General features: G+C 37.7%; 1 protein-coding gene across 1 annotated transcript in view; it reads left to right on the top strand.

Moving 5' to 3' along the window:
* Positions 1-4,945: 4,945 nt before the first annotated feature.
* Positions 4,946-27,881, top strand: part of LOC121910196 (protein Aster-B-like) — a 42,997-nt gene continuing 20,061 nt past the window's right edge. The window contains exons 1-5 of the mRNA XM_042431284.1: positions 4,946-5,047; positions 10,145-10,388; positions 15,923-15,943; positions 27,295-27,379; positions 27,631-27,734. Of these exons, the coding sequence (XP_042287218.1) occupies positions 10,248-10,388; positions 15,923-15,943; positions 27,295-27,379; positions 27,631-27,734 (351 nt within the window). The 5' untranslated portion in view covers positions 4,946-5,047; positions 10,145-10,247. The remainder of the gene's footprint in view (positions 5,048-10,144; positions 10,389-15,922; positions 15,944-27,294; positions 27,380-27,630; positions 27,735-27,881) is intronic.

The following is a 27,881-nucleotide window of genomic DNA, read 5'->3' as shown; positions in this document are numbered from 1 at the left end:
CTCTCCCTCTCTCTCTCTGTCTGTCTGGCAAATGCCTCTGCAGAGACAGAGTCTGCTGCATATGGGAGAGAGAGCCTGTAAGCAGTTGCTGCTGCTGCTGTATCCTCACACACACACTCACCTAAGGCACAAAGACATGAGCAAACACCTCACACACTTCCATCCATGCTCACCTCGCACGCACACTCTCAGATGAGGCTGAAAGCATCCGGGCGAGGCTGCATGTTGAAGTTATAGCAGGGCTGTGCTTTAGCCATCCGGGCATTTTGTGTTCAATCTGCCCCTTCCATGGGCACTGCTACAAGGCCTCGAGCTCCAGGATTGAAACCCAACCCCTTCTACCATCACGACACAACAACAACAGCAACAACAATATGGCATGGGATGACTGATTGGCTGACTGAGGAGACCTGGCGATGGCTTTTGGACCGCACTTCCTGCACTGATGAAAGGCTTCAAGCTCACCTGGTAAGACTGCTAATATACTCTTTTGTACATGATGTACATTGCACATGCACACACATATATGGAATATGTTGATGTTTCAACATGCAAAGTGGATGAATGGAATGGAAGTAAAGGAGAGGAGAGATTTCTTTGTGACATGTTTTGTCTTATGTGGATGGTTCTCTCATACCTTCATTCTTCTCTCATCTCTGTCAGTTCTACCATCTGTTCACCACTACCACTCTGTGACCTTAATAGCAGGCTTTCCTGGCTTTTGTTCGTCACTATCCACCAGTGTAGACCCTGTCCTTACTTCTCCTATGTCTCCCTTTTACTCCTATTTATCTTCATCTGCCACCTGTTTAACTTTGCTGCCTATAACAGTGACAATATCAGCATTGTTTGTATATGACTGTCAGTGATGAGTGTGAGCATATTACACAGGGTAAAATTCTCTCTCTCCATTTTGGTTTTCAAAATGTTGTTCACACTCACAGTTTGCAACAGTGACATTACATTACTCTCTCTAGCGGAAGCATATCTGCGCACTGAGAATAATGAAAATTATGCACTACCACTGCAAGGCCTTGTGCTAACAGTATTCAACCAGGCTTGTGAAGTCAGTGAAGGCTGTCCCCCAATCCTCCATTACTCCAGCATCTAAGCATTTGGGTCATACTCTACTTGTTTCTTGCCTCTTAATCCCTGCTTTGACCGGACTTTGACTTTTAATTTTCAAGTAACTTTTATTTTCCAGATACACATGGACATTGCTGTGAATATCTTTTGTCTGCTGCACTTGAATCTAGAGAAAGAAATTGTGTTAGTTTAATACCAGCTGGTTACAGATGCCCTGTTGAATTCAACATACAACTCTAACCCTATGCTTGTTGGTGGAGTGCCTGCAAAAGCAGCATTACCAGTCACCCAGAGACATGAGTTCTGTGCACTGACAAGGTCACAATGACACAAGTCTGGACTCAGGAGATTTTATGGGAATAATGTGCAGTGAGAATCACTTTCCCTACCACAGTTACATGAAGGAGACCCAACTACAACCTGCCAGTGGTAGTAGTGTGTAGAGTATAGTTAATTTGCCTTAAACTAAACTGTATTCTGTCTTCCAGTACAGTTTTTGCTATTTAATTAAATTGCAGACAGATAAGCTTGCAAACAGCTCAGGTCAGGGTTGAGTTTTCACAAACCACGTGTCCTCTGAAACTACTCTTAAAAAAATAAAAACACCCTCTGACAGGCATAATGCAGGGCAATATATTTAATGTATGATGGAAGAATGGAGGTAGCAAAGTGACTGCCACTGTTCTATAGGTCAACATATAAAAATGAGTTATTGCAATATTTAAAGCTCTATGCCTGAAATCACATTAAAACCCCATAGCAGGCAATAATGCCAACAGCTGCTTGCAGGCTGGTAACATTAGAATGTGTGTGTGTGATGTATAGAGGATGCAGGATTTAAAATGGCTGCATTCAAACGCTTTCTAATTAAGAAAGCATCCTTTGGGACAGCTGCTTGTCATTATACCTCTGCCACTACTCATTAACACCGCACAAAAGTAGAGCTGAGTTACCTAAGAATAAGTGCATATTAAGAACAGTGTCTACTGGGTGTCTAATACCTGAGCTGCATAGAAAGGAGTGTTATAAAGTTAGAAAAGGTGCCCTGCCATTTTAATTCCGTGGAAGGATAGAGACTGATATTGCATTTCCTGAAATAAAAAGAGACTGTGAAGATGGAATAGTCATCTCCATGATTGTTAAAAATAGGATTTGAACTTGAGTGGCTGAGAAAAAGATCAATAAAATTAAACATTGCACATATGATTGGGTTATTGCTCATGTTTTTATGTTTTCATCCCTTTAATGCTATTTCTGGCAGATGAGTAATCTGCTATTTGCTAGGTAATCTGAACGGAACATTAGTCCTCTGAACCAACAGAGACTTAATCTTTTGAGGTAAAGATACTTAAAGAATACTGACTAAGAGTACAGGACAGAGATGCTGGACTACAGACTGGCTGTGGTGTGAAGACCAGAACTAGCTTACAGAGACATAAATCAACTACTCACAATTAACAACTAACATATGAACTGTGAATCAGGTAATGGAGAAACAGGGGTCTCAAATAGTGACAGTGTGACATTCCACAAATGATTGTCGCTCACAAATTGCAGATAAATTTGTGTCCTACATAGTTCCTGGATGCATGGGTCATGATTATTGCTCTGTCTTGATTAGTGAAGCTTGTCAAAATGAGCAACAGGAAATTATTTCATGATGTTGGGATTTGGGTAATTAGCCAGAGAGTTGACTGGTTGTGTGGCAGACACTTATTCAGAAACTTCAGGAAGAGCTCAGCTAGAGAGAGCATTCAGGAGGTACCACAAGAGAGAAACCAAATAAAATCCCACCCTGAGTTACTTGGAAGATGTAAAGAACTCTGAGGAGGCGCTGTGTTGAGCGGAAGCTGGTCTTTGTTGATGAGACAGTTGTTGAATACTTATCTGGCAGGTGCATTATATTTGACTGATGACCAGATTGTGCAAGATCCATGGATCTCTACAGCTTCAGCTCATGGGAGTTAGGAGACCTGGAGCCAGATGCATAAAACTTTGTGTAGATTCATGACTAAAACTGTACACACAAAGCACAAATGCATAAACATTTTTTTTGTCAGATTTATAAAGTTGTGCGTATGCATGATTCTGTGTAAAGAATCTCACTTATAGTGGAATTGGGTGCATGTACTCAGGCTTCATTTCCACTCCCACTTTTAGACATAAATGGATGAAGACACGCCCTTAATCAGTCATTTTCATATCAACATAGGTGAAAAGTGCAGTTTCAGCAACTGTACCATCAGAGCTATCTTTTGCTATTTATAGTGCCCATATCATTAATTATTTACATGGACCTGTAAAACATCATCAGCAGTGATATCTCATCATCATTTTCAAAAGTCAGAAATGTAATCAATGATTAGTTTGTAGCAGTCATATCAAAACCAACTTTACATGGCGTGTCCCAATTAAGGATAAGAGGAAAAATTAACAGCAAAATAAAACAACAACTCCTGTATATTAAAAGAATTATAAAATTGATCACACAAAAGCAATTAATCAATATTAACTTTATAACTGTACCTTTGATTGGCATTTTACAGATTGCTATATAGACCATATAAAAATCAGATAATTAGTGCAGTTGGTTATCAAATCAATGTTTTATTATATTTAGATTCCGTCTTTCACCATATTTTTCCATCTCCACATCATCATATAACCCGCAGCTGGCTCTGGAAAACATGTACACCTGTTCTGAAGTCTGTCTGAGGTATTTTTATGCATCAATTATGCATCTGGCCCCGGGACTCTGATGGTCCAACATTGTATGTTATGTATACATTAATACATAATGGAATCATGTTGTTTTTGTTTGGGTTGGCAGAAAACATTACCTCTGTATTGCATTGTGTCATCTGTCAGATGCTTGTCATCACTATCCAGGTGTTTCTCTGCTCAAAATGACAGTGCTTGTGTACTTGTGTAACTAGGCATGCAGGTATACCATATAATGTTTTGCTACATGATACTGAATGTATGCAAATTGTAATCTGAATCAAATTGATGTTTTCCTCAACACTGGGAAATCATGGATCAGTTTGTGTTATGCTCCTGGTGAGCTTCTGTAGCTCATCTTTTTCACAGCCCTGCAGGCACTGACTCACATTCTCGTTATCCTTCTGCACAAATACAATAAAACTACCATATAGTATTGTATAACTAGCTTTACACCATAATCATACATACAATAGCTTTAGCCATGCCCCCCTTTCTGTCAGGTTAACAAGTGGAGTAGATGAAACCTTCTCAATGAAACAAAATGGGCATCTATGCCATTATGTCTTTAACCTACAGCTAATGGATATCAAACATAACTCTCTGCTGACTGTGTATTAGATTAATCCAGGGAGACCTTTGCTATAGCCAAGAAAATATTACATCAATTCATCTTCAAATTCTGCCAGACACCGTATTTGCAGTAAGATTAAATGTGCAGTATATACAATCATATGTATCACCATGTGTAAGGACTTACTCAGATGTATAAGATTGTAGAGAAGTCTAGCAGACTCAAGTGGCAGACTCAGGGACTTGTTCATTGACTCAAAAAAAGCCAAAAGCACATGTGTAAAAATGAAAAAAAAAAACAAACAACAAACAACTAAATTGAGAATGTCACAGGTTGACACTGTCTGCATATGTTTTTGCCATTGTGTCTATTTATATGTTCCTCAGTACTAACTCGTCTCTCATTCAAGACCGTGTCACTCCACATCCGTCCACCAAGTGTCCCCAGTCCTTCCTGCCATTCCCCTTCCAACTGACTCCCTGCACACCTGCCCCTTGTTACTCATTAGTTCCCCAGTACTTATACATGTCATTCAGCCCTTGTCTTCTAACAGATTGCCTTAGGCCCTAAACATGGTCCACGGAAGTACATGAACACAAATTGCAATGCCTGGCCCTGCTGACCCTGGTGAACATACTCAACGTGCACTGTTACATACCAGTGGAGGTAACAAACCTCAGTCCTTAAAGGGGTGATATAGAGCTAATCAGAGTGTTTCTTTGACTACAGTAGTAAACAAAAATGGCGTCTATGGAGAAGTGTGTACTGCTCAGAGGCGGGCCTTGATGTGCACAGGCCCACTCAGATTGACAGCTTCATATCAGATTCATGAAAACTTCCACTTATGTGACTGAGGTTTCTTGAATCTGATAGGGTGGGCAAGCTGTCAATCTGTCAGTCATGGTGACAGATTTAAATGTCTGTCTTGATTTAATCAGAGAATTTGACTGTAACAAGACGTGATGCTGAATGTGGATAGTATGTGCTAGCAATGCTATAGATAAAGAATTTATACAGGCTAAACAAATGGACATGATAAGAAATTAAAATATATGGCCCAAATGGTGTGGCTCACTTTTCACAAAGATAAAATACTGCAGGGTTTAAACCTGTCTTTTAAAATCACCCTACGGTGATGTGAAAGACAAATCTGTCTTATCAACATAAATCAGAATTGTGTCTGCAGTGGAGAAGAGAATTCCATTTCAACTAAGGTGTACCCAAATAAATCTCTATCTGCAGATGGAAAATCTTGTTGATGAACAGGACATAACAAATAAAAATGTAGGAGCAAATTATAACCATGTCTCCAAGACAGTGAAGTAGTGCTCCATTGAAGAGCAGCACTCAGACGCTGCAGTGACCTTTTCTATGGGACTGTCTCTTCACAGTGGACCAAACAGAGCTATCTAACAACTCAAAGTTAGTAAGGTGTACAGTTTCTCTCATGCCATATGGGCAATGAAATGTCCCAAGCTTTTTAAAAATGTAAATATCTTTACAATCAATCACTGCAGCAACTGCAGCATCCATACTATTGCTGCTGACAGCACTGACATGTACGTGTCTCTCTTGCTCCTTCCATTAATCAAAACATTTACAGTATATTGAGGAAAATATTGGATCATTCATAACTTTTACTCATGTTTAAATTATTTCTATTTTCTACTATTTTATTATTATAGTTAATTAAGTTATTCCAATTTAAGGAGGTTGCACATTTGTTATTAAAAGCCTTAGTGGAAATTTCAGGGTTTGGCTTGATCATTTGGAGAGTGTGGATTTACTGAAAGGTCAGTACAGCATATTTTATTTGTTAAGGTTATATATTTGATACAGTTCATTATCACATCTTGTTTTGGTTGATATGGATTTTTGGTTTCCTTAACATGAATGTATTATATGTGTTTCAAATTCAACACACAAGTAATGACTTATGACTATATAATGATTTATGGTCACTACTATCCTTTCTGGTATACATTACATACATCCCTTCTTTGGTTCCTCCTATCTATTGTACCACTGAGAGAGATATTTATAGCTTCTGCCTGCATCCACTAAAATTACCTTACATTTTCATCATTTTCTCTGACTGCACCCTCCACTGGCCGCATCTCAAACAACTCAGCAGTGAAGCGCTCTGTGATTGGCTGCTGAATGGCTCAATGGGCTGTACAGTGCATCACAATTGGCTGCTTCTGTCTCAGACCATATCATAGGGATCTGTCCCGGGGGAGATTAGGAATCTGGGTTACTTGACAGAATGGGATCGGCTGTATGCAAGGGATGGAGGACTGTACAGGAGGAAGAACAATATAGAAAATGTTCAGTCTCAGTGTTTATAAGGAAGAGGATACTACTCCATCACATGATCTCTCATATTCCATACAGATCTGATTCAAGCCACAGTATCAAGCTAGAGCAGAATGGTGTCTATAAAGGATAATACTGATTGAAGTAAATATCCAATACAAATATGTGACTAGGGTTTGTTTTGATTTTAACAAACTGAATAAAAACATGTTTCTGTCCACCAGTTAGTGGGCAGTCAGTATTAGCTGTGTAAGGTAGCAATTATACAAGCAACAAAAATAGAGAAGACAGAAGTAATTATCATGCTACAGCTATCAAATAATATTTTCCTACTGACTATAACCTCATTGGATTTGTTTTAATCTCTACAGTCTCTTTATTTGTTGTGATTTTTTTTTAAATCTGATCCGTCATTTTAAATGGTATTTAAGTATTTTAAACCAATGTGTCATAAGTATTGTCCACTTGGCAATGAAGCAGTACTGTGAGTTAGAATAAATACTTGGTGTTTATTCAAAGCCATCATATTAACTCGTTGGCAGCAGCTCTGATCCTGACAGCGAGCTGGTAGAAGTCAGTTGAAGTCACAGGTTTGTGTCTTCTCTCACTCTCTACAGACAATGCAAATGCATCACCATGCAGTCTGCTGACTTTGTATGTAAACCATACAGAGACTGTGTATTATTTAATTTGCAAACATTTACATCTTTAACTATCAATCAAGAATAACAGCCCCAATATTACTGTAGGAACATCAAAGAGACTAATTGATTGTAAGTAACTTTGACTGCCACTACAAGCTAACATGTGAAAACTGAAAAATTAAAACATTGACTTTATCACAACATATATTTTAAAGATAGCATTGGCATATTTTAGAGGAATAAAAAGTTTGATTCCAGTTTTAGAAAAGACAGATTCTTTAAACCAATGTTTATATGACAAAGCTGCTGACCTCTGGCTGTCACATTTCACACCTTGTCAAGTTAACAGCTTTTCATTTTCCATGTGTTTCTGCACTCTGTGGACCCTTTGACCCTTTGTGAAGAGGCATAAATTGTGAAAAATATAGCATGCTTATCATTTCGAAAGGTTGGACCACAGATTTATAAACCAAAAAGAAATACCAGTATTTCGTGTGGGTGTCTGTGTGTGTGTGTGTGTGTGTGTGTGTGTGTGTGAGCATTTGTGCGGTCTGTTTAATGGGGAGGGGCAGGCAGCATGGTGTGAGAGTGAGGGTTAACCCACGTCAGCAGCTTTCATTCATAAAGCTCATGAATTAGTGAGGAGAGGGAGTGGCCCTGTGCATATGATGCTGAAGCCCAGTCACCAGCACTCTCCTTTGGCATCCAATCATGGCATTCGGGGGGGAGGATGACAGAGGGTGGACAGAAAGAAAGAGGGGCATTGCAGGAGGAGCTTGTGAATCATCCTGCAGGAAGAAAAAGAGAGGGAAACAATAAAGGAGGGAGGGAGACAGAAAAGAAGCATAAAGCACTAGCCTCTTTAAACCACTGAACTGCATTTCTTGAAGGGGGCAGTGTAGCTGTCTGTTTATGACCAACCCCCATGCACGGACTCTTTGGCAAGGACTCTCAGAGGCAGCCCCATCCTCCTCCTCCTCTCTTCTCTCTGCTTCCTTGTCTCCTCCTCTTCTCCTGCTGTTGCTGTCTGAATGAGTGGATGAATGAAGCAGGTAGAGTCTGATGCTGTGGGCTGAGGTCTTCTATGGCTGCCAGGTTGGTTAGTGTCTCCTAATAATGCCTTGTCCCTCATCTCTGTGTTGCTGTCGCTCCGTGCTTGCAGTGTTTGTGTTTTACTGAGGGAGGATGTGTCACCTTGCATCAATTTAAATCCCACCATGTCTGCTGCATCAGATGATTTAGCGTTGAGTTAGTGAGACACAGATCAATTCATTTTCGCTGCACCATGCTGCATGATCACTGTGTTCGCATCTGCAGACAGGAGAGATTGTGATGTCTCGCTGGCATGTTCTGGCTGTGATAGCTGCACTGACAGATTTTACATTCAGATGAATTAGCAAATATATCAATTATTGTTGCATATTTATTCAACTTGCCCACAGGGGAAGCATGAGGATTTAAAGTAAGTGATTAAGTCTGATATGAGGTTTCGTATTCTACAAGTTTATAGTGTTGAGTAATCGAAAATTGCACATCTGTGGTGTTATAGTTACAGGAGAGATGTATTGAGTCAATCAATGTTCTCTGTGAAGTAAAAACAGACAGTCAGCGTCGTTTGTCAATACTGGCATCACATCATGTGCTTTTTACAGTGGAAGTAAATCAGCTGTTGAGAACAAATGCACTGACTGATGTAATAATATTGTTACTGGCAGGAAGGCTAGATTGACCTCTATACAGTAGGTTGCTCCTGTAATTTGACCTTTGAATGAGGGCTGCAATGCAGGGGGAGATGGCATCCAGACTCACTGTGTATGTGTCAGACTCACCAGTTCTCTGGGTTAGGCACCTTGACTGAGACAGAGAAGCGATGGGATGGTCTGGAGCTCCTGATGGTAGAATGAGAAGCTCTAGGCACAGGGGTTGAGGCACATTTGATCTCACTACCCGGATAAATGATTCTACTATTTATAGTCTTCATATTGAGTATTATATAAGGGTAAGTGATAGAGAACTGCAGTACTGTGATAGTGTTCCTCTTTGTCCTCTGCTTGCAAAGGCAATCCATACGCACACAGCAATATGTGATGACGTCTTTTACAGATGATAGTGTTTGCGTTACTACTCATGAGGTCCCATTTATACTTATGTCCAGAGTCTTGACTTATACTTACATTAGTATAGTTTGATTGTATGTATTTGTTATTTAATTTGTATCTTAAATAGGACAATATCAATTTTCTGGGATCATGGAGTGGCAATTCACCTTGTTGTTGCTATATTAGAGCCAGCTGCTGTTTCAGATTGATGTGTTAGTCAATATAATTTTACTACATTACAATTGTCCATCTCTGATTTGATTAGTATACTTGCAATAAGCTGATTGTACAGTTATAGTAAGCAATTTGCCATTAACCTGAATTTGTTCTAATTTGTTACGGTTTATTGATCAGATACCACACAAGTATGAGTCAGCAAGTTATTGTTAAGAGTTGTAGTGTTCCAAGTTTCAGAAGTTTTCCATGTGTCGTATTAAAGCTGCACTAATCATCATAATATTATATCAACAATGAACCACATGACTGTGCGAAATGTGAAAGGTGTTGCTCATAGTCACGAACCCACAGCAATTGATGCAGCTTTAAGCTTTGGACATACAAGGGTAATATATGTAATTTTTTCTTTTGCCAGCATCACTATTTGAATATCAGTCCAAAACCCTAGGAGCAGCTGTGACCCTTGCTGAGTGAATTCAACAAAAAAAAAAAAAACACAAGCTTCAAGCTCTTTCTCTTATTTTCAGTACTGCCACTAACTCTAACCAGAGCACCCCTGCTTGCTCACCTGTCCTGCGAAAGCGCTCCCGCTCGTCCACGCCCCAGCTGAGCCCCGAGGTCAATAGCACCATGGTGGAAAAGGGTTCATCAGACCAGGCCTCAGACCGCTCCCCCACCACCCCCGAACAGCAACAGACCTCCCAGCACCAACGCACCTACTCCCAGTCTGTCCATCCCACCAGCAGCCGCAGCAGTGGGAAGAACTCCAAGGTGAGCAGACAGACGAGGTGACAGCTAAACACTTATGTGCTCTTATTTGATGGCACAAATACACTAAGTAGAGGTCAGTCACTTTACTTGTCCCTGTAAAAATGGTCAGGCAGTGTTCCAAGTACATCATTAGCTCTGTTAGCATACAATATGTTTGAGGCAGTCAGCAGCTAGCATTGTGTCATAGATATACACACAAAGATACAGCATCTTGTCTGTAGGACGTGCCTCAGCCACCATCATATTGCAGTGGGGATCTGTAATCTTTACTCACTAGAGAATGTCAGACTATTGTGCTGTTATTAATATACTGACTTTCCTGTTTGTAATTAGTGAGTGAAGTGAACCTGTAACTTGTAGCAAACCTGGATACAGCCACATGCATACATATGAGCCAACCAGAGTTCACCTACCTAATGATCTCCCTCAAACACTCAAAAAATAAACAATATTTTTTACATCTCTCTTATACACAAACATGCAGCCCAAAACTCAATTTCATATTAGACTTTAAACATCATTTTTGTAGTGTGAGAAATGTCAATAGTGTGTGTGAAAATATGAATATCAAAAAACAGGATTGTGAAGCATGTCAAATATAAAAAGAAGAAAAAAAAACTATTGTCTATTTTATGTATTTCAAAAATCGTCATAGGAGCCATATTACAACACAATAAGAAAATAGAATATACTCACAAAATAATTAAGGAAGGCTCAACTTTGATTTACAGTAGTAATTTCAGCTTTCTTACTTTACATTTAAGAAAAGCATTTTGGTATGAAAACCATCAACCTTGAAGTATTCTGTATTACGCATAAATGTCTGCTGAAAAAGTGATTGACAATTCAGTGAGTTGTGACAGCTGTAAGAGCAGACTTCTTCCCACAATATACTTATATACATTCAGAAGGACCACTACACTGTTGACATATTAATACAATGACTAGCAGCACCCAATCCGGTATTTACATGTATATATCTATGGCATTGTGTAATTAGACTGTTTCATAACTGGAAGAGAGCACTAACACAATATCACTAAGACTCCCAGATTATGTTGCAAATACCTTAGGACAGTAATTTAAAATGGAAACATGCAACTAGTTTGTTTGTCTTGAAAAAACTACCACAATATAGACCCTCCACTATTACTGGTAAGATAATCATGACTAAATGAGCTGATAATGCAAGTGCCTGACTAAAGTAATTTAAAGAAGTTCTTTATGTTTAAATAGTGAATGTGGATTGATGAGAAAAATTGCAACCTATATATTTTCAGATGATCTGGCTTTTTACACTGAGGATTCAGTTGTAGCTCTTCCTGTATTGTCTTCCTGTTGGTTTTTAAAATATACAACCAAGGCTGGTTAAGGTTAACCAGGATCCACAGTGTAAAATACATTTGAACTAGAAATGCATTTTCTGTGGAAAATGTGTATGAATGCTATGGAAATACTACAGACTTCTTCAGCATCCCAATCCATACAATTTTGCAGAGTTTGATTACCATGGCATATTAAATTTAAGAGATATGGCAATTAATAAGTAGTATGGTGGTGATTTATCAATGACCACAAGGTGCGGTTATTGGTGCCATGATTCAGTATATCATGCAGATTCTCATGGAGAACTTGTGTACCAAGTTTCATTTTATTAAAGACAACAGAATTGTAGAAATATCATGTTATAAAATTACTTTAATGCCCTTATGGTAGAAATTTATGAAATGTTACACACTTGTGCAATGTCACCTTGTGTACAACATCCCCAAATTTGGTTGCAATCCAATTCAGTATTGAGGAGTTACTGCCTATTAAGTGCATTAGGCCACGCCTTCAAAAGTTTGGTAACCAATTACAGACAAACTGTGAGTGATATCCAAAAGCGAATTAATAAGTTTTGTTCAGTGTCCTCACATTATGGTATGAATTAGGTTTGGTGAAGATTAGATGAAATATGTGAAAAAAATGTGTTTCTTAAAAAATCCAAAACGGTGGAAAACCTTTTAGGCATAAATGGACGTAGCCTATATGAGTCTAATCAGCATCACCCAAGGAACTTCCTGTCCAAATATTGTTTTTATAGACCTTACTGTTCATGAGTTATTAGCGAAAATGTAAAACACATAATACCTAACTACATGGTGACACTATTGGTTCCATGTTTTAATATGTTAAGCATTTCCACATGGGATACCTATACTTCAAATATGAACAGTTTTGCTCTTTTAGTTTTTGAGATATTAGCTTTCAAACATTTCTCCCATAGACTTTCCATTATAAATTTTAATATTTAAAAAGACTATAAAAAATCACTGGAATATGCTAGAAATATGAAAAATAAAAATTAGCATAAATGTCCTTAAAGAGCTGAACATTTTGATATTTGAATGATTTCTGTCACTCAGTGCTAGAAAGCACTGTGTAGCCAATATATAAACAGTTTATCTGTGGATTGATAAAGAGAGGACCAAAGTTAGTGTCTTGCTCAGGCCAGAGCTTGTTTATTTCTGTATACAATTGCATACACTTCCCAGTCACGTTATATCTATGCTCTTTGATTGAAACGCATGTTAAATTAATACCAAAAGATTTCACAAATTAAATAACAAATAGTGTAACCAGACTGATGATAAATAATATAAAACATTCTGCCTAAAGGAAATAAGTGCACATGAATTCAAAATAATTTAACATATATTCCACATAAACAAAAAGTGGCTTAATCCAAAATAATACTATGTACCAAAATAACAAAATAACTCAGAATACACATTCACTTTACTCTAATTCCTACAATCACTCACATATTAACACATACAGTCCTACTAACACTCATTCAACATTTGCATAATATACACAAAACCTTTCTACAACATTCTTACACGTCACACTCTCTCACACACTTGCACTTAACAGCAGCACTGAACAATATGGCGTGACCACAACATGGTAGTGAATAACAGGAAATGTGATATTAGTTTGAATATGGTATCTCTCTCATCACCACTTACTTACTACTGGTTGGCTAATATTTAGAACATATTTTATTATGTTACAGAACTAATTACTTACACTTACAAAACTACTGTGCAAAGCTGAAGTTAATGGAAAGAAATACTCAGCATGACAACGCTCGCTGTTTAAATAAAAACTGAAAATATAGCAGTTCCAACCTACTACACCCAAAACAACAAATTTGCTTCAGATGGATCTCATTGTCATTGTCATATTCACTACAGTCTATCTTGGCATGTTACTCACCAGTCATGTTCCTGCTGAAATGTAGCTGTTATGATGTTGCTACCAAGTTGTTTAGGGGTTGGCCTTTTATATAGTGAGGACTAATCACTGCTAACCTAGCTTAGTTACACACTGACACATTTAATCAAAGGTAAGCCATGCTGTTCGCTTGATTTGATTGCTTAAAATCCAGAATGTGAGTTTATATTTGAAAACATGTCCTCAATTATCATCATTATATAAGCACAGCATCATGGTGCTCTTGTGGTCAACACATAAAGAACAATTCATAAAACATTTCAAGACTTACAGAAGACAGGAGGAATCATCTACCACTGACCATTTAACCAGTCCTCCAACAAGCTTGGCAGGTACAGACACAAATTAATTAGAGATTAATCATTTGGGATACTGGTCGCTCACTATTATGTACTGTGTAACATACACAACAGAAAACACTAATCACCTTGGGGTTATAGTGTATGAGATTACATGATTTCAGTGAAATTCTCTTTTATCAAATATTGTCTTGGGTGACACATGAGCCAAACTCCAAAAGGAAAAACACCAGTCCTGCAACACTGCATCTCAGTCAGTACTGAAATAAAACAGAAAGCAATAAAACAATAACATTATCAATCATGACTGTCTCACTCTCATGACTTCATTCCATGCCAGTGTTGTTCTTTGCTTCTCACAGGATGTGATTTTGTTAAACATCACCTTTTAATTTCTGCCCATCTTCTTTTCTTTCTTTTGTTTTTTCCATTATTTTAGACTGACTGCAGTTGTATGACTTCTACTGATTATCACTCAAAGTCATGGACTCTTTAATTTCATCCTTTTGTATTTTGCCATGTCTTTGTTTTTGAATCTCTTTCTTTCTTTCCTTCTCATGCATGCAATAGTCTCACAAGCGGCATCTGAAAGTAAGCATCATTCTTCTCTGGATATTTTCTCTTTCCTGGAACTTATTCTGTCTGAGGCCAGCCAGCTAAGCTATTTCTCCTACTATTATGAGTTGCCTCAAGCTGCTTGAATATTGCAGGAATTAATCTGAATGAATCCACCATAATGTGCCCACCACTTGTGCAAACCACCAGAAACAACTATTAATCTCAAACATAAACATAACAGTTCATTCAAATCCAAAATAACATTTGAAATATGTTAAAAAACAAACAAACAAAAAAAGAAAACAATAATAAAATAAATGGAAAAGACTGTGACAAAGTTTTACAGCTTCATCACACTGTTCCTAACCAATCAAAATATGCAGAGAAATATTTAGCCAATCAGGATGCACATAGAGTATGACACTCCCATGTGGAAGTCTTATTGCTCTGGTTTTGTTACGTTTGTGTTTATCATACTACAAGAAAGGACAGAGCAGAGCTAGATGTAAGTAACACTACTGTATATTTAATTTATTTTGTATTCATTACTTCATTACCTCACCTATATAACATATACATCTATAGCTACCTCTACCAGATTACTTCTGCACATATTTTGCACAACTTTTCTATTTTTACAACCCACAAGTCAGGTCATGTAGCCTAGTATTGTAATGTGTATAATGCTTATAATGTATATAGATTGAATTGCATTTACTTGACTTTTTATTTTGTTGTGTTTACTACTCCTAGTTCCTCCCCTGTTACCTTATTTCCTGCACTGCTGTAACATATGAATTTTCCCTCCGGGGATCAATAAAGTCTTATCTCTGTAAACAATTAAACATTTATGACTTGCAGTATGAACAGAGACAGACTTAATAGATTTACAGAATACTTTGTATGTTGTGTATCTGCTACATCAATTTGAGTCCTCTATTTTAGACAAACAGGTCATGATTACAAATCAAGAAAGGTCTGCAAAGTTCTGGGTCAGTATATGTGAATCCTACTTTGAGATATATGTAATTATTTTGTTTTCAATGATGCCTTTTCTTTTCCCCTGAATATATCAGCAGACCCCTGATTAAAAAGTTAATTTCTATTAATGCTGTCATTTTGTGGCAAGTATGAATAATGTGTGGTATTATTTTAAAGGCACAATCTCATTGAGGACAACTGGATGTTTCTATGACATAAAGAGCTCAAACTATTTCAAATATGTCATCTTTATTAAAAAAGAAACCTTTCAAATGTGATTTTGTACCTTTATAGTATCACATGCTACACTGCTAATAATGTATTTTAAATTGTTTTGTTGATTAAATGATCTCTTTTTATCTTTGCCCTTCTCGCTGCCTTGACCACCTCATCAATGCTTTGATGTGACAACAGAAAAGTCAGAGCTGGTACAATGTAAGTTCATCTACCTTCTGCTTTTTAAAGTGATGTGTAAAAGTTATTTTGCATAAAATAAAATATTTGTCTTTAATTTATGGCTTACATTACAACAATAACTCTTTACTACAGTTACTTTGAGATCTTAGAAAATTACTGTAAATGACGTGGACCATCTGCATAAGAGCTTCATTGTGTACCTCCCTCTTTATGGAGGCTGGAATGTTTCAATGCACTGAACAAGAAGAGGGCGCTATTCTTTCAGAGCAAACACAGCTAAAGCCTTCCCAGTGAATAGATGTCTATTGTTTTCAGTATAGCAAAAGAGAAAATAAACTGAGAAAAATTCCAGGGGGAGACAAATAGTAACCACTCTATTCATAAGAGAAATTATAAGAATTGTAGTCTTCGTTTTTAGAAACAGTAACCAACAGATCAGCAGAGTGAGATAATATGTCATGTGTTGTTTGCACTTGTAAGATTTAGAAAATAATTTGACATTTATATATTAAGATCTGTATATAGCAACTCCAGATTGACTGCAACCAATAAATTCACTTGTCTTTTTTACCAGTAAAAAGAAATTTCTATATTTTTTACATTCCCATTGGAAAGGAAGAATTGAAGGAAGCTCTAATCTGTGTGTGAATATTTGTGTTCATATTTCTGGGATGTGAATGTGTCACAGTCCATACTGTAATTGTGTGTGTGTGTGTGTGTGTGTGTGTGTGTGTGTGTGTGTGTGTGTGTGTAGATTTCCTCGGGCTTCCTTTCATAGCCAGTGTCATAGTTCACATTGTTTGTGTTTAGCTTCAGCAGAAAAGCAGGGGAACAGACAAAAAGAGACATTGTCCAGCTGATCAGTGAATCAGTCCTGGTGTCATGAACTGCTGCTGATGGAATGATCAGTTTCGCACAATGTGTCTGTTTCCCTGAGAACAGTGCTGCATGTGAGAGATGTTTTTTTATTACAGTTCTTCTCTTTGGCCTCTCTTTTAATCCTTAGTCACCTCGCTTTAAGCCGTTAAATTATACTGTTACTGATTGTGAGATACAGTGCAGTAATGTACAAGGTCAGAATCTTGCTCCAGGCTACATGGCGGTACATGAAACATATAGAACCCTCTATACAAGCATTAGAGTACCCTGCCCTCTGAACAGCACAGTGAGAGGCTATGTCTGTACTGAGAGGGTATGGTTAGCAGTCGCTGATAGTGGGACACTGACATATTAGTTCAGAATCTGGAATGAGTGTGGTGCTAGCAGAGCTTGGTTTGGAGAATTTGTTGTAAATGCCTCTAATATAAAAATCCACATTTCAGTCAGGAAACGGACATTAAGGTTTTTAATCATTTATTGCAACAATATACAATTTAATTTAGCAGTGTGTCTCTGCTCATGTGATGCTGTGGAAAAAATCTGAGCAAGCTTGACATAACCTGTCCCTGAGCTCACAACCCCCCCGGTAGAGCCTGATATACACAGCATTTCATGAACATGAACACACGACAAAAGGAACATTCAAAATTCACAACTAAACACTAATACAAGAGGAGGCTGGGGAGTTGTAGAGAGTTACATTTCAGAAAACAGGAAGCAGTGTAGTAGTCTGGATACAACAACTCAGCGTATTTGTATGCAGACAGAATTAGAAGCAAACGTTCATATGGTGATCACTCATTGAGAAAGAGAGGTTGTGGACATTAATGTGATTGGAGGGTGTATGGAACATGTGACTACAAAATAACTTCCACGCCATGGAAGTGGAAGTGCATTCATGGTTTTATAGTTTTACGGTTTATGGTTTGTGTGTTTGTGAGGATGCACACTGATACCAATTGTCAAGCAGACGTTTACCACAAAGAATTAGAGACTGTATGGTTGGATATAATTTTTCCTAAGAGCAAACCAGTAGTGGCCAGAGTTTGTTATAGGCCTCCCGACCAAAATCATTTCTATTAACTTCTTAAGGACATCTGTGCAAAGAATATCACAAATTCTCAGGCTATTATTTTAGGCAACTTGAACATGGACATTTTAAAAAAAGGACTCTTCTTCATATAAAGTATATGATAATTTCTGCCAAGTGTCTGGCCTAACTCAGCTGATACATGAACCAACACATGTTACCTGTACCACTGAAACTATTATAAATTTGACTCGTTTCAAATAAAGATAACATTTCTAAAAGTGGAATAGTAAGTTATAGCTTGAGTGACCATAATATCATCTACCTTAAAGAAGATTAGAAAACCTGTGTTTTTAAAATTACATTTCTAGATATTTTAAATAGGGTGGCTCCAATGAAAACAGTAAGAACTAAACAGAGATTTGAAACATGGATAAACCCTGACATACTAAAGGTCATCAGACCACAAAATGCTGGTTGTGTGGAATTTAAGCCACTCAAGCTTTCAAAAGTTTAAAAGTTTGAGTAATGAGGTAAACAGAATGGTCACTCAGGCTTAGAAAGGTTTTTTCAGTGAGAAAATCTTAGAATGTGGAAAAGAGCCAAGGAAGCTTTGGAATTGACTTAAGGAATTGGGGTACAGCAAAAGTTTAAAATCTAGAGCAAGAAATATCAGTCTAGATATAGATTGAAATAGCACATCGGAGGGAAATTTTGTGGTATGGCCATGCTGGATTTGCAGGAAGCATTTGATACAGTAGATCACAGCATTTTATTAATGAAATTAAGAGCCATGGGTTTTAGTGGGCTGATCCTAAATTGGGTCCAGTCATACCTATCAAATTGTACTCAAATGGTTGACATTAATGAGTCAAGAATCATGGGATGTGGGGTGCCACAGGGTAGAGTCTCTCTTCTTTTTATTATAAATGACTTAAAAGCAGCCGCCTCATGCAACCTTTTTTTTATATGCTGATGATTCTTTTTTATTGGTAGATCATAAAGTAAAAGCATTGGTTGAGAACACTCTAAGAATTAAGTTTTTATCCAGAAAAGCTACCTTTCTGGACAGCTCAATTCTTCACACACTATCTGGAGCCCTAGTTCAAAGTCATTTTGATTATGCTCAAGAGGCAACCTCTGGGGCTGAAAAATGAAGAAACCTGCATTCTATCTAATGGCCAGCAGGAGGTGACTCCACGGGCTGCAAAAAGAAGTCTGATTGTATGGAAGTCCATGAGAAGATGACCCTATTTCTCTCTTGATTTATTACCTCAGTAAACTGTTTCCTAATGAGTTTATGGTCTAAATTGCTAGTTTCAAGTCGTCTTCAATACAGCATGATGTTCATTTTGTAAATTATGGCCCCATGTAGAGTAAAATAAACGATAAAGCAGCATATGCTTTAGGGCGTGGCTACGTTGTGATTGACAAGTCGCTACCACAGCGACAACATTGCTTACGTAATGTAACCATTGCGTATAGGCATAGCTGCTGCTAAAATTGTGTTTTCAATTCACTTAAGGTAATTCTAACATTGTAGTCATTTGGTTGTAATAAAAGACCCATCAATGAATAGGATGATCAGTTTATCCGGTGAGTACATTTTGTTTTAACAGTTTTAGGTCTATTTTTTGCTAGTGAAAATTAGCATCAGCATTAGCATTGCCACTGTCAACCATAGATTGTAAATGCACCGTGCTAACCAAGCTAGCAGCTAGTGCTATGGTCAGCTCCACCCTCTCGTCCAAATATGGTCACTTCTGGCTCCAAAAATCAAACATGGTGACGGCCAAATCCAAGATGGCGATGGTCAAATCACTTAACTCGAGGCTTCAAAATGGCAGTTCGCAAACCAATGGGTGATGTCACGTCACAGTGACACATATTAAAAAGCTTAAATGGTTGACAGTGGAAAAAAGAACCATTTATATTAAGATGCTGCACATTTACAAAATTGTTAAAAATATACCATAGTATTTAATTAATTATTTCTCACTACTAAGAGACAATCATAGCTACTTTACAAGAGGTAGCTTGACAGACTTCATACCTTTTCGATTCAATAGCCTAACGGGCAAAAACACATTTCTCTACAGTGCAGCAGTACAGTGGAATAATCTCCCCCCAAATATGAAATTGAGTGTTCCACAGAGAAGTTTTAAAGTGGCCTTAAAGAAATGGTTTCAAAGTACCATGAAGCATATTCAATTTTAATTCTAACTTTTTATAACCAAGAAAACATGAGCATGTTGACATAGCTACCCCACTGCCTGCTATTAATATGTTGATTGTGTTGTCTTCCCTTGCTGTCTTCTTGTTTTGCTTGTTTGTTTTGTGTCATCAAATAAATTCAGTCATTCATTCATGCCTGAGTTTTATCAGCAGCAGTCCCGAGAAAAGAGATCTGACAAGGAAGAAAGAAAAATTCAGTGCCCTATGTTGCTATTTTCCAAGCTACACATAATACTTGACATATACATACATACATAATGCTTGACTCAAACTGTTAACTCATAGTCCTTCAGAATTAATGCTTTAATGTTGAATTAATTAATGCTGAACAAACAGTTAGGAAAAAGCAAGCTAGCGGTGCGAGCATGGGTGCCTGGCCAATCCTAGTACTTGAATGCTACACAGGGCGTGTCTTGCCAAGAAAAGCAGTGGGGTCTATAGTAATGCCTCTGGCACACATAGGGTGCTAAAATAATCCTTTAACATGCTGAAATTTAATGTTTTTAGCTAGCCACAGGCATTTTGTCACTGATAAAACACTGTCAGCGTAAAAAAAAACAGTCACTGAAAAAACAGTCAGAGTAAAAAAAAAAACTGTCAGAGTTAAAAAAACACACTATCACTGAAAAAAGTCAGCGTAAAAAAACAGTCAGCATGAAAAAACACTTTCAGTGTAAAAAACAGTGTAAGAAACACTGTCAGCGTAAAAAACCAGGGTCAGTGTAAAACAGAGAAAAAAATCAGAAGATTGTCACTGAAAAACACATCAGAATTCAAGAAATATCAAAATGAAATAATAGTACATGGTTAAAAAATGAACAAGTATAATACATCCATATTTTATTAAAAACTTGATTTTTTATAATGACTGCATTTTATTTTTCAGTGCAATGTTTTTCAGTGCCAATACAACTTTTTCCAATACAAGTAAAATACAAGTGTTTCAATGCAACTTAAAGGCAGTGTTCTGGTTCCATACATTTCTAGCTGTAAGCGTGTGGGAGTTAGGTGCCAAAGGAACAACAACGGAATAAAAATAATAAAGAGTGAGAAGAAGAAAGCGTGTTTGCTGCTATGCAACAATCACACAATAACAAGTAGAACAACAGAATTCATACAAATGCCCTGGGGAATGACTTGGACAGTTTTTATGGTAGGTTTGAAGTTTCTTCTGCTTGTGTGAGGCATTTTAACAAATAAAGGCCTGAATTCTCTCCATCTCAATCTTACCCGATAGGATTTTATACACAAAACCGTGATTGAGACTGTGAATCTGCAGTCACATAATCAGTCCCTTTCCTTACCTTCCATACCTCTGGTATGAAACCCATACCCATAAATCTGATCCCATAGTAGAATTTAGTGGAAGGAGATTTCCAAGACGAAAGGAAAAAAGAGAGGGTGAGAGAGAAAAACAGGAGCTGGAATAAAAAGGCTGATGAACAAAGAGCAACAGAGGGAAGTGAAACACTGAAAGATTGAAAGAGAAAGAAAGCAAGCGGAGAGATGGGGGGCAGTTGTTTACATCAGAAATACACACACACACACACATACACACACCACTACTACTAACCACTACTTGCCTAACTCTAACCCTTACCCTAACCTTAACCACTGACTCAAAAATCAGCCTTTTCTTAATATGGGGACATGACTTTTGTCCCCAGTTAACTGGGTTCTGAAGTCTGAAATTTGTCCCCAAAAGTAGCCTGTCACAGACCACATATACATATTCATTTTTTGTGTCCTTCATGGAAAGAATCTGCAGTGACTGTGAAGAGAACTAGTTTTTCTCAGAAGATCAGCCATTTGGCACACACCACACACACATAGATGCACACACTTGTACTGCTATATTTATTAAAGTCATATCTCAAACATCCCTTTGAGGAAGTGGGGACCAGTCTAAATGTCCTAATTTTCCAAATATACTATACTACCATATAATAATTGGTAATAATAATTAATTCATGGTTCACATTTTAAATGAACTTTGGTTTGTATAAGCTATTTGTCAACCCTGTCTCTTATAGAAATTATGTTTATGTACAACTCATTTACAACAGCAAATACATGTATGTTTGGTAAGAGACATAATGTCACCAGGATTACATTTTTATTAACATAACGAGGAAAAGTTTGAAAGGGAATTGCCAAGTCTTAAAAGTCTGAAAAAGCCTTTGATTGACTGGAGTGGCCTCATCTGATCAACACAATGAAAAAAGTGGGCTTTGGTGAGAATTTATTTAACTTGACTATGTTATACAACAACCTAAGTGTCATATTTCTAACAAGCAATCAGTGGTTGCACTGAGCATGACATGTATTAAGGCTGCCCAGTCTCTGCTTTAGTGTTTGCTATATCTTTAGAACCTTTAGAATCTTGAATGGAAAATAAGATCATCTGATGAGGTGAAACAGATTGTGGTTAAAGGTACTAATCAAAACATTTCTCTGTATGCTGATGATTTGTTACTGACCAGGTTCTTATTACACCATGTTCTAATGATATTAGTAGTTTAATATCTGTGCTCAAGATTAATTTAAACAAATCATTCTTTTACCTCTGAAAATGCAATGAGAAAGCTTAAATTAAACACAGAATTACAGACTGTTAAAAATGTCAGGTATTTAGAAATTGATGTGTGTGCTTGAAGAATTATAAAAGAATTTACAAATCTGGTAAAGAAGGCCTTTGTCATAATCTAATAATATCACCAATATTTCATAATCAATGTTTATGTATTGGAATTAAAGGCATCAAATGTTCTCATAAATCCTACACACTGATCCTTTTTCTGGCATGACTGCAACCAAGAAAATTCTTGCTGTAAGATGGAAACACAGGGAGAGTTCATATATAAAACAGTGGGTGTCCTCTTTTTATAATCTTACAATCGTTACAAATGTTAGAATGTTTCATATGCTCGATTGGAGTCCAGGCCTGAAGACATCAACACGCCCATATTGAGTCTTAGTTATAGCGCCACCTACTGACAACAGGAAGTTGGCCTTATGTGACAAACGTCATCTGATTTACAAGAAATTTACATGGTGTGGTCTACACATGATAAACAGCAACATGACAAATTATTGGTGAATGTTCTCTAGTGCCACAGTGGAAACATTCCTTCTCACAAGGTCTGTGTCTGTATGAAGTTCTATTAGTATGGGCATTTACCAATTCAATTCAATTCAGTTCAATTCAATTCAAATCAGATGTATTTGTATAGCACTATCTCATACAAAGCAGTTCAAAGTGCTTTTAAAAAGAAGAAAAAAAAAGAAAGAAGAAACAGCAAAACGTTCATCTGGCCAATATTGGGAGGCCTAACTAATTATTTTGCAATTCTATAGTAGTACATGCTATTAGTTGCAATGTGTGCATTCATGCTAAAACTATGGCTAATTGGCTACTAGAAGTTATATGTTTTGTGCTGGTCGGCCATCGTACCATATTCTGTGTTGGTTTGTTGTTCTCATCAGTTTAGTTATTTTTTATGTGTGAGAAAACAAGGATATAACTTTATCTTTATAGAAGAAAAAAGAAAAAATAGAGTCTCTAGTCAGACTCAGTCTCAAATTCTCCAGCACCGTGCGGGTTCAGCCGGGTCAGGTCTGAAAGGCGCAGATACGGGCTGGGTTTGGATCTTGGTTTTAGGCCCGTGCAGAACTCTACAACACACCGCTCTCATCTGCCCTCTTGGCAAGCAATCAAAATGATGAACAATAACCCTTGACCTGTGATCTTTTTTCTACTAATTTTACCATATTGTAAAATATCATTCCAAACCTCCAAGAGCTAACATACATATACACACACACACGCTTGAGCTTTTCCAGGAAGTGGATTGGTTCCTCCACTTCCTGTTGTCTTGGTTGCTGTTGGTCAGAGTCTGTCTTTCTGACTGGACAAAGGAAAGATTCAGAGAAAAGACAAAATAGCAGGAGAGTGGTGCAACTGCACATTTGGAGGAGGCCTAACATGCACTGGGCACATGTTAGCAAAGACAGAAATACACACACACACACACACAAACACACACACACACACAAACACACATTCTCCCGATGAACTCTAGTGAACCCAGACTTTCCTTGGACCTCCCCCCCTCTCTGCCCTTTTTCTCCTCTTTCACTCACTGTAGACCACAAAAACACACTCACACTGGCTCCTCCCACCTCTATGACTATTTCCAAACACTTGAGGCTGTCACAGAACAAAGTCGAAAGAGGAATCTTGGAATTATGTAGCCATACACTGCTCCAGTCATACCTGATCTTTTACTTAACAAGACTGGCAGTTGGATATCATGAGTGTGTGCTGGAATCTCGTGAGTGGAGTTATGGAGTAGATGGACTGATGCAAAATAGAGAACCTTCTGCATAAAGTGATGTGTTTCTGCTGCTTTAAATCAGGCTGTTCCTTGGAGATGTGATCTAAAGAAAAGAATCTACAATTTGTGAGATACAGCAGAACATCATGGACAAACCAGTGTGTGTCTCAGCATGATGACAGCTCAAAACAGCACACTGAGACTGTGGATTTACCATCAAACATTGTTTGGAATTTACTTACTTTAAAAAGTGTATGAATTGTTCAAAGTTTCTCTGTTCCTTTGGGATATTTGTTATATCAGACTGGACAACTAAAGAAGTTCCTTTCCAGGTTTTTGCATTAAGAGAAAGCGTTTGCTGTTTGTGTGTATTTATATCAAATCTCTGATCTGACAGGCATTTGAAGATAATAATTTGGTACTCTCAGGCCTGATACTGCTGTCCCACCAGGAACTACCTGAGTGTGTGACAGAAGTGTGTTTGTGCATGTGAAGTGATGACCTGAATTACTGCTTTTCACACTTTGAAACAAAATGAAGGGAGGGAAGGCAGATGCAAATAAAACAAGTTGGCACAAGGACAAACCCATGAGACAAGACAAAAGGCGGATAAAAAGAAGAAAGAGGATGGCGGTGCAGAGTGAGAATTTATCAGCCCTAGACTCAGAGACTGAAACAAACTGGAAGCATGGCTTGGGGTGTGGAGAGGAGCAGCCAGCCAAGTGGCAGCAGTGGGACTGGGACACAGAGCAGGTCCCTACTGTAAGTCACTTTATATGTGTAGTGGACCACAACACAGCAACAGGGATCTGATTTATAAATCAGAAGTGCAGCTGAAAAGACAAGATAATTTGATGCAAGTTATCTAATTAGTTTGGGAGTTCAGAGAATGGGTTTAAATGTGGCCAAATGTTTGGTTTAGTGACTACTGGGAAAAATATCGACTATGTACTTCAATTTAGAACTACTGGTATACAAATTTCAGAGCAGCCTGACCTCAGCTGAGAATGCATCAACAACCTGTAGTCTAAAACGTGTGTGACTCACACTCAACTTTGTTTCACATTCTGAATGTAGCGTACAGATCTGTATATTTTAGCTTGTAGCTACTGTATGACAGCCTGTTCGCCTGTATGGCCCCCTGGTCTTTCCTGACAGACAAGTACAGTTTAACTGTCAGAAACAGCAGGTTTGGGCTTTGCTTTGACCTGACTTGTTGAAGAAATCCATTTTCAGACATTATTTATGGAAACATTTCGATGATTACAAACACAAAGGAGAATAGTAGAAAGGTAAAGAGGTCTTTTAGAAAGTGAGTGAAATGTGAAATGTGAATGTTACTTGACTTTATAGTTACAGTAAAGCATGGTCCTGTTAGAGAAGACTGTATACAGCCATGCCAGCCCTCTCAGTTGCCTAGAAATTACCTTCATATGCAACTAAATTACAACAGCAAATACATTTCACTAGAAATGTAATACTGGCCTGAGTTTTCTCTCAACATAATGAGAAAAATGTTGTTTATTAATGTATTTAGCAAGCCACAAAAATGTTAATACTGAATAAGTGAAACGTTCAGAGACAATGTAGTTCTTTTTGTTCCACTAATATATCTGATCTTGCAGGATAATATCAGCTGGTAGAAACTAGAGCAATATTAAACTTTATAATTATGTTTGGGCGCAGGCAGCACTTGGTTAAGTTTTGGGAAAGATCGTGGTCTTGTTTTAATACAGAAAAAAGTCTGCAGTGACCCGAAGCTCAACATGTTTATTCACATTTAAACAAAACCATGATCTCTCACTAACCAACCAAAGTGCTTTTGTTGTATAAACCTAACCACATGCGGGACTCAGGATGTGAACCCAGGTCTCTGGGGTCGGGGGACCCTCTAACCACATCAAAGTTCACTGACATCAAACTGTTCACAATGACTTATACATCAAACTATTGGATAAATGAAAATCATTGTGAAGATGAATGTAAACTCAGGGTATCCTCAGAATGATTAGCATTCATTTGCCCCCCTTTATGTGTGCTCACTCCCCAGTGTGGGGAGGACATTCCAATGTTCCTCTAAAGGTGCAAGTTCACTTATCAGAAACTGTTTACCCTACACTTTATTTGCAGTCTCATTTCTGCCTCATGTCTGTTTTTATTTTAGCTGAGAACACATTTTTAATGTCTATCAAAGGCATTTTTATTGATCATTCACTCTGCTTGAAACTACAGTTTATATGGGACCTATCATTTCTTAATGTTCATTTTTGCCTGAAATCTGAGACATTCCTATCATTATTTATAGTATATTTTATCAATAAATTCAGTATTTTAGTGTGTTAGTGTGTTAATATTTGCATACATACAAAGTAGCACTAAACTAAGTACAGTAGAGTTTGATGGGAATGTCACTCATTTTGCTGGTAGGTCATAAATAGAAGTATTGGACACACTGAATCTGATCGGATGATGGCACTACAGGAAAAAGCAAGAGGATTATAAAAGTCCAACAAGACCATAAACCAAACGTTTCACTCTGAAATGACCCTCTGGAGGACGACAAGTCCAAAGTCAGCTGGATACGTCCTCTGGGGACCATTAATGCCAGTGCAAAATTTCATGATAATCCACCAAACAGTTATTGAGTTATTTCTGTCTGGACCAGAGTGGTGGACTGACCAACTAACATAATATTGTCCTCCTTAGAGCCAAAAAAAATGTTGGTCATATCATTTCTGTTCTTCTATAAGAATATCTACATTTGCAAAGTTTCTCTGGCCAGCATGAAAAATGATTTTTAATGTGTGTTTTGTATGCATGTAAACACTGTCTTACAATGACAGTAAATGATGACAGTAATGTTTACTGTCATTGTGCGTCCTCTGCAGGTATTGAGTCCCACCTACAAGCAGCGCAATGAGGACTTCAGGAAGCTTTTTAAGCAGCTGCCAGATACTGAGCGCCTCATTGTGGGTGAGTCTACACCACACTGATACACACGCACTCATCTTCAGTGTGAAAATATATTTTAATAGCAGAGCAAATATGAAATATATTCCTAAATTGTTGATCACATTTAGGGCAGTCCCGCTATTATCCTTTCCACATGATCTTTTTTGTAATTAACATTGTCTCTTGCTATGGAATGCTGTGGACTTGTGACAGCACTATTTTACACCATTTCCAGACAAAGTTGTCAGTTCTTGACCTTCAACTTCTTCCAGACTATTCCTGTGCCCTGCAGCGGGACATCCTTCTGCAGGGACGCCTCTACCTCTCAGAGAACTGGATTTGTTTCTATAGCAACATCTTCCGATGGGAAACCCTGGTGAGGACAGTAACTGGAAAATTCCTACTGTGTATCCCTTGTAGTCTTATTAAGTTGCTTTTCATATAAAGTACTGTACATACTAGCAGACTTTGTGACTGATGTTGTTTATCCTATGAATGCTCCTTTCCCACACATGAGCATTTT

Source organism: Thunnus maccoyii, chromosome 13, assembly GCF_910596095.1.
Source record: "Thunnus maccoyii chromosome 13, fThuMac1.1, whole genome shotgun sequence".
In the NCBI taxonomy this organism is placed as follows: Eukaryota; Metazoa; Chordata; class Actinopteri; order Scombriformes; family Scombridae; genus Thunnus; species Thunnus maccoyii.
Note: the sequence above shows the minus strand (reverse complement) of the source record. Positions and strands in the feature narration are given on the sequence as shown.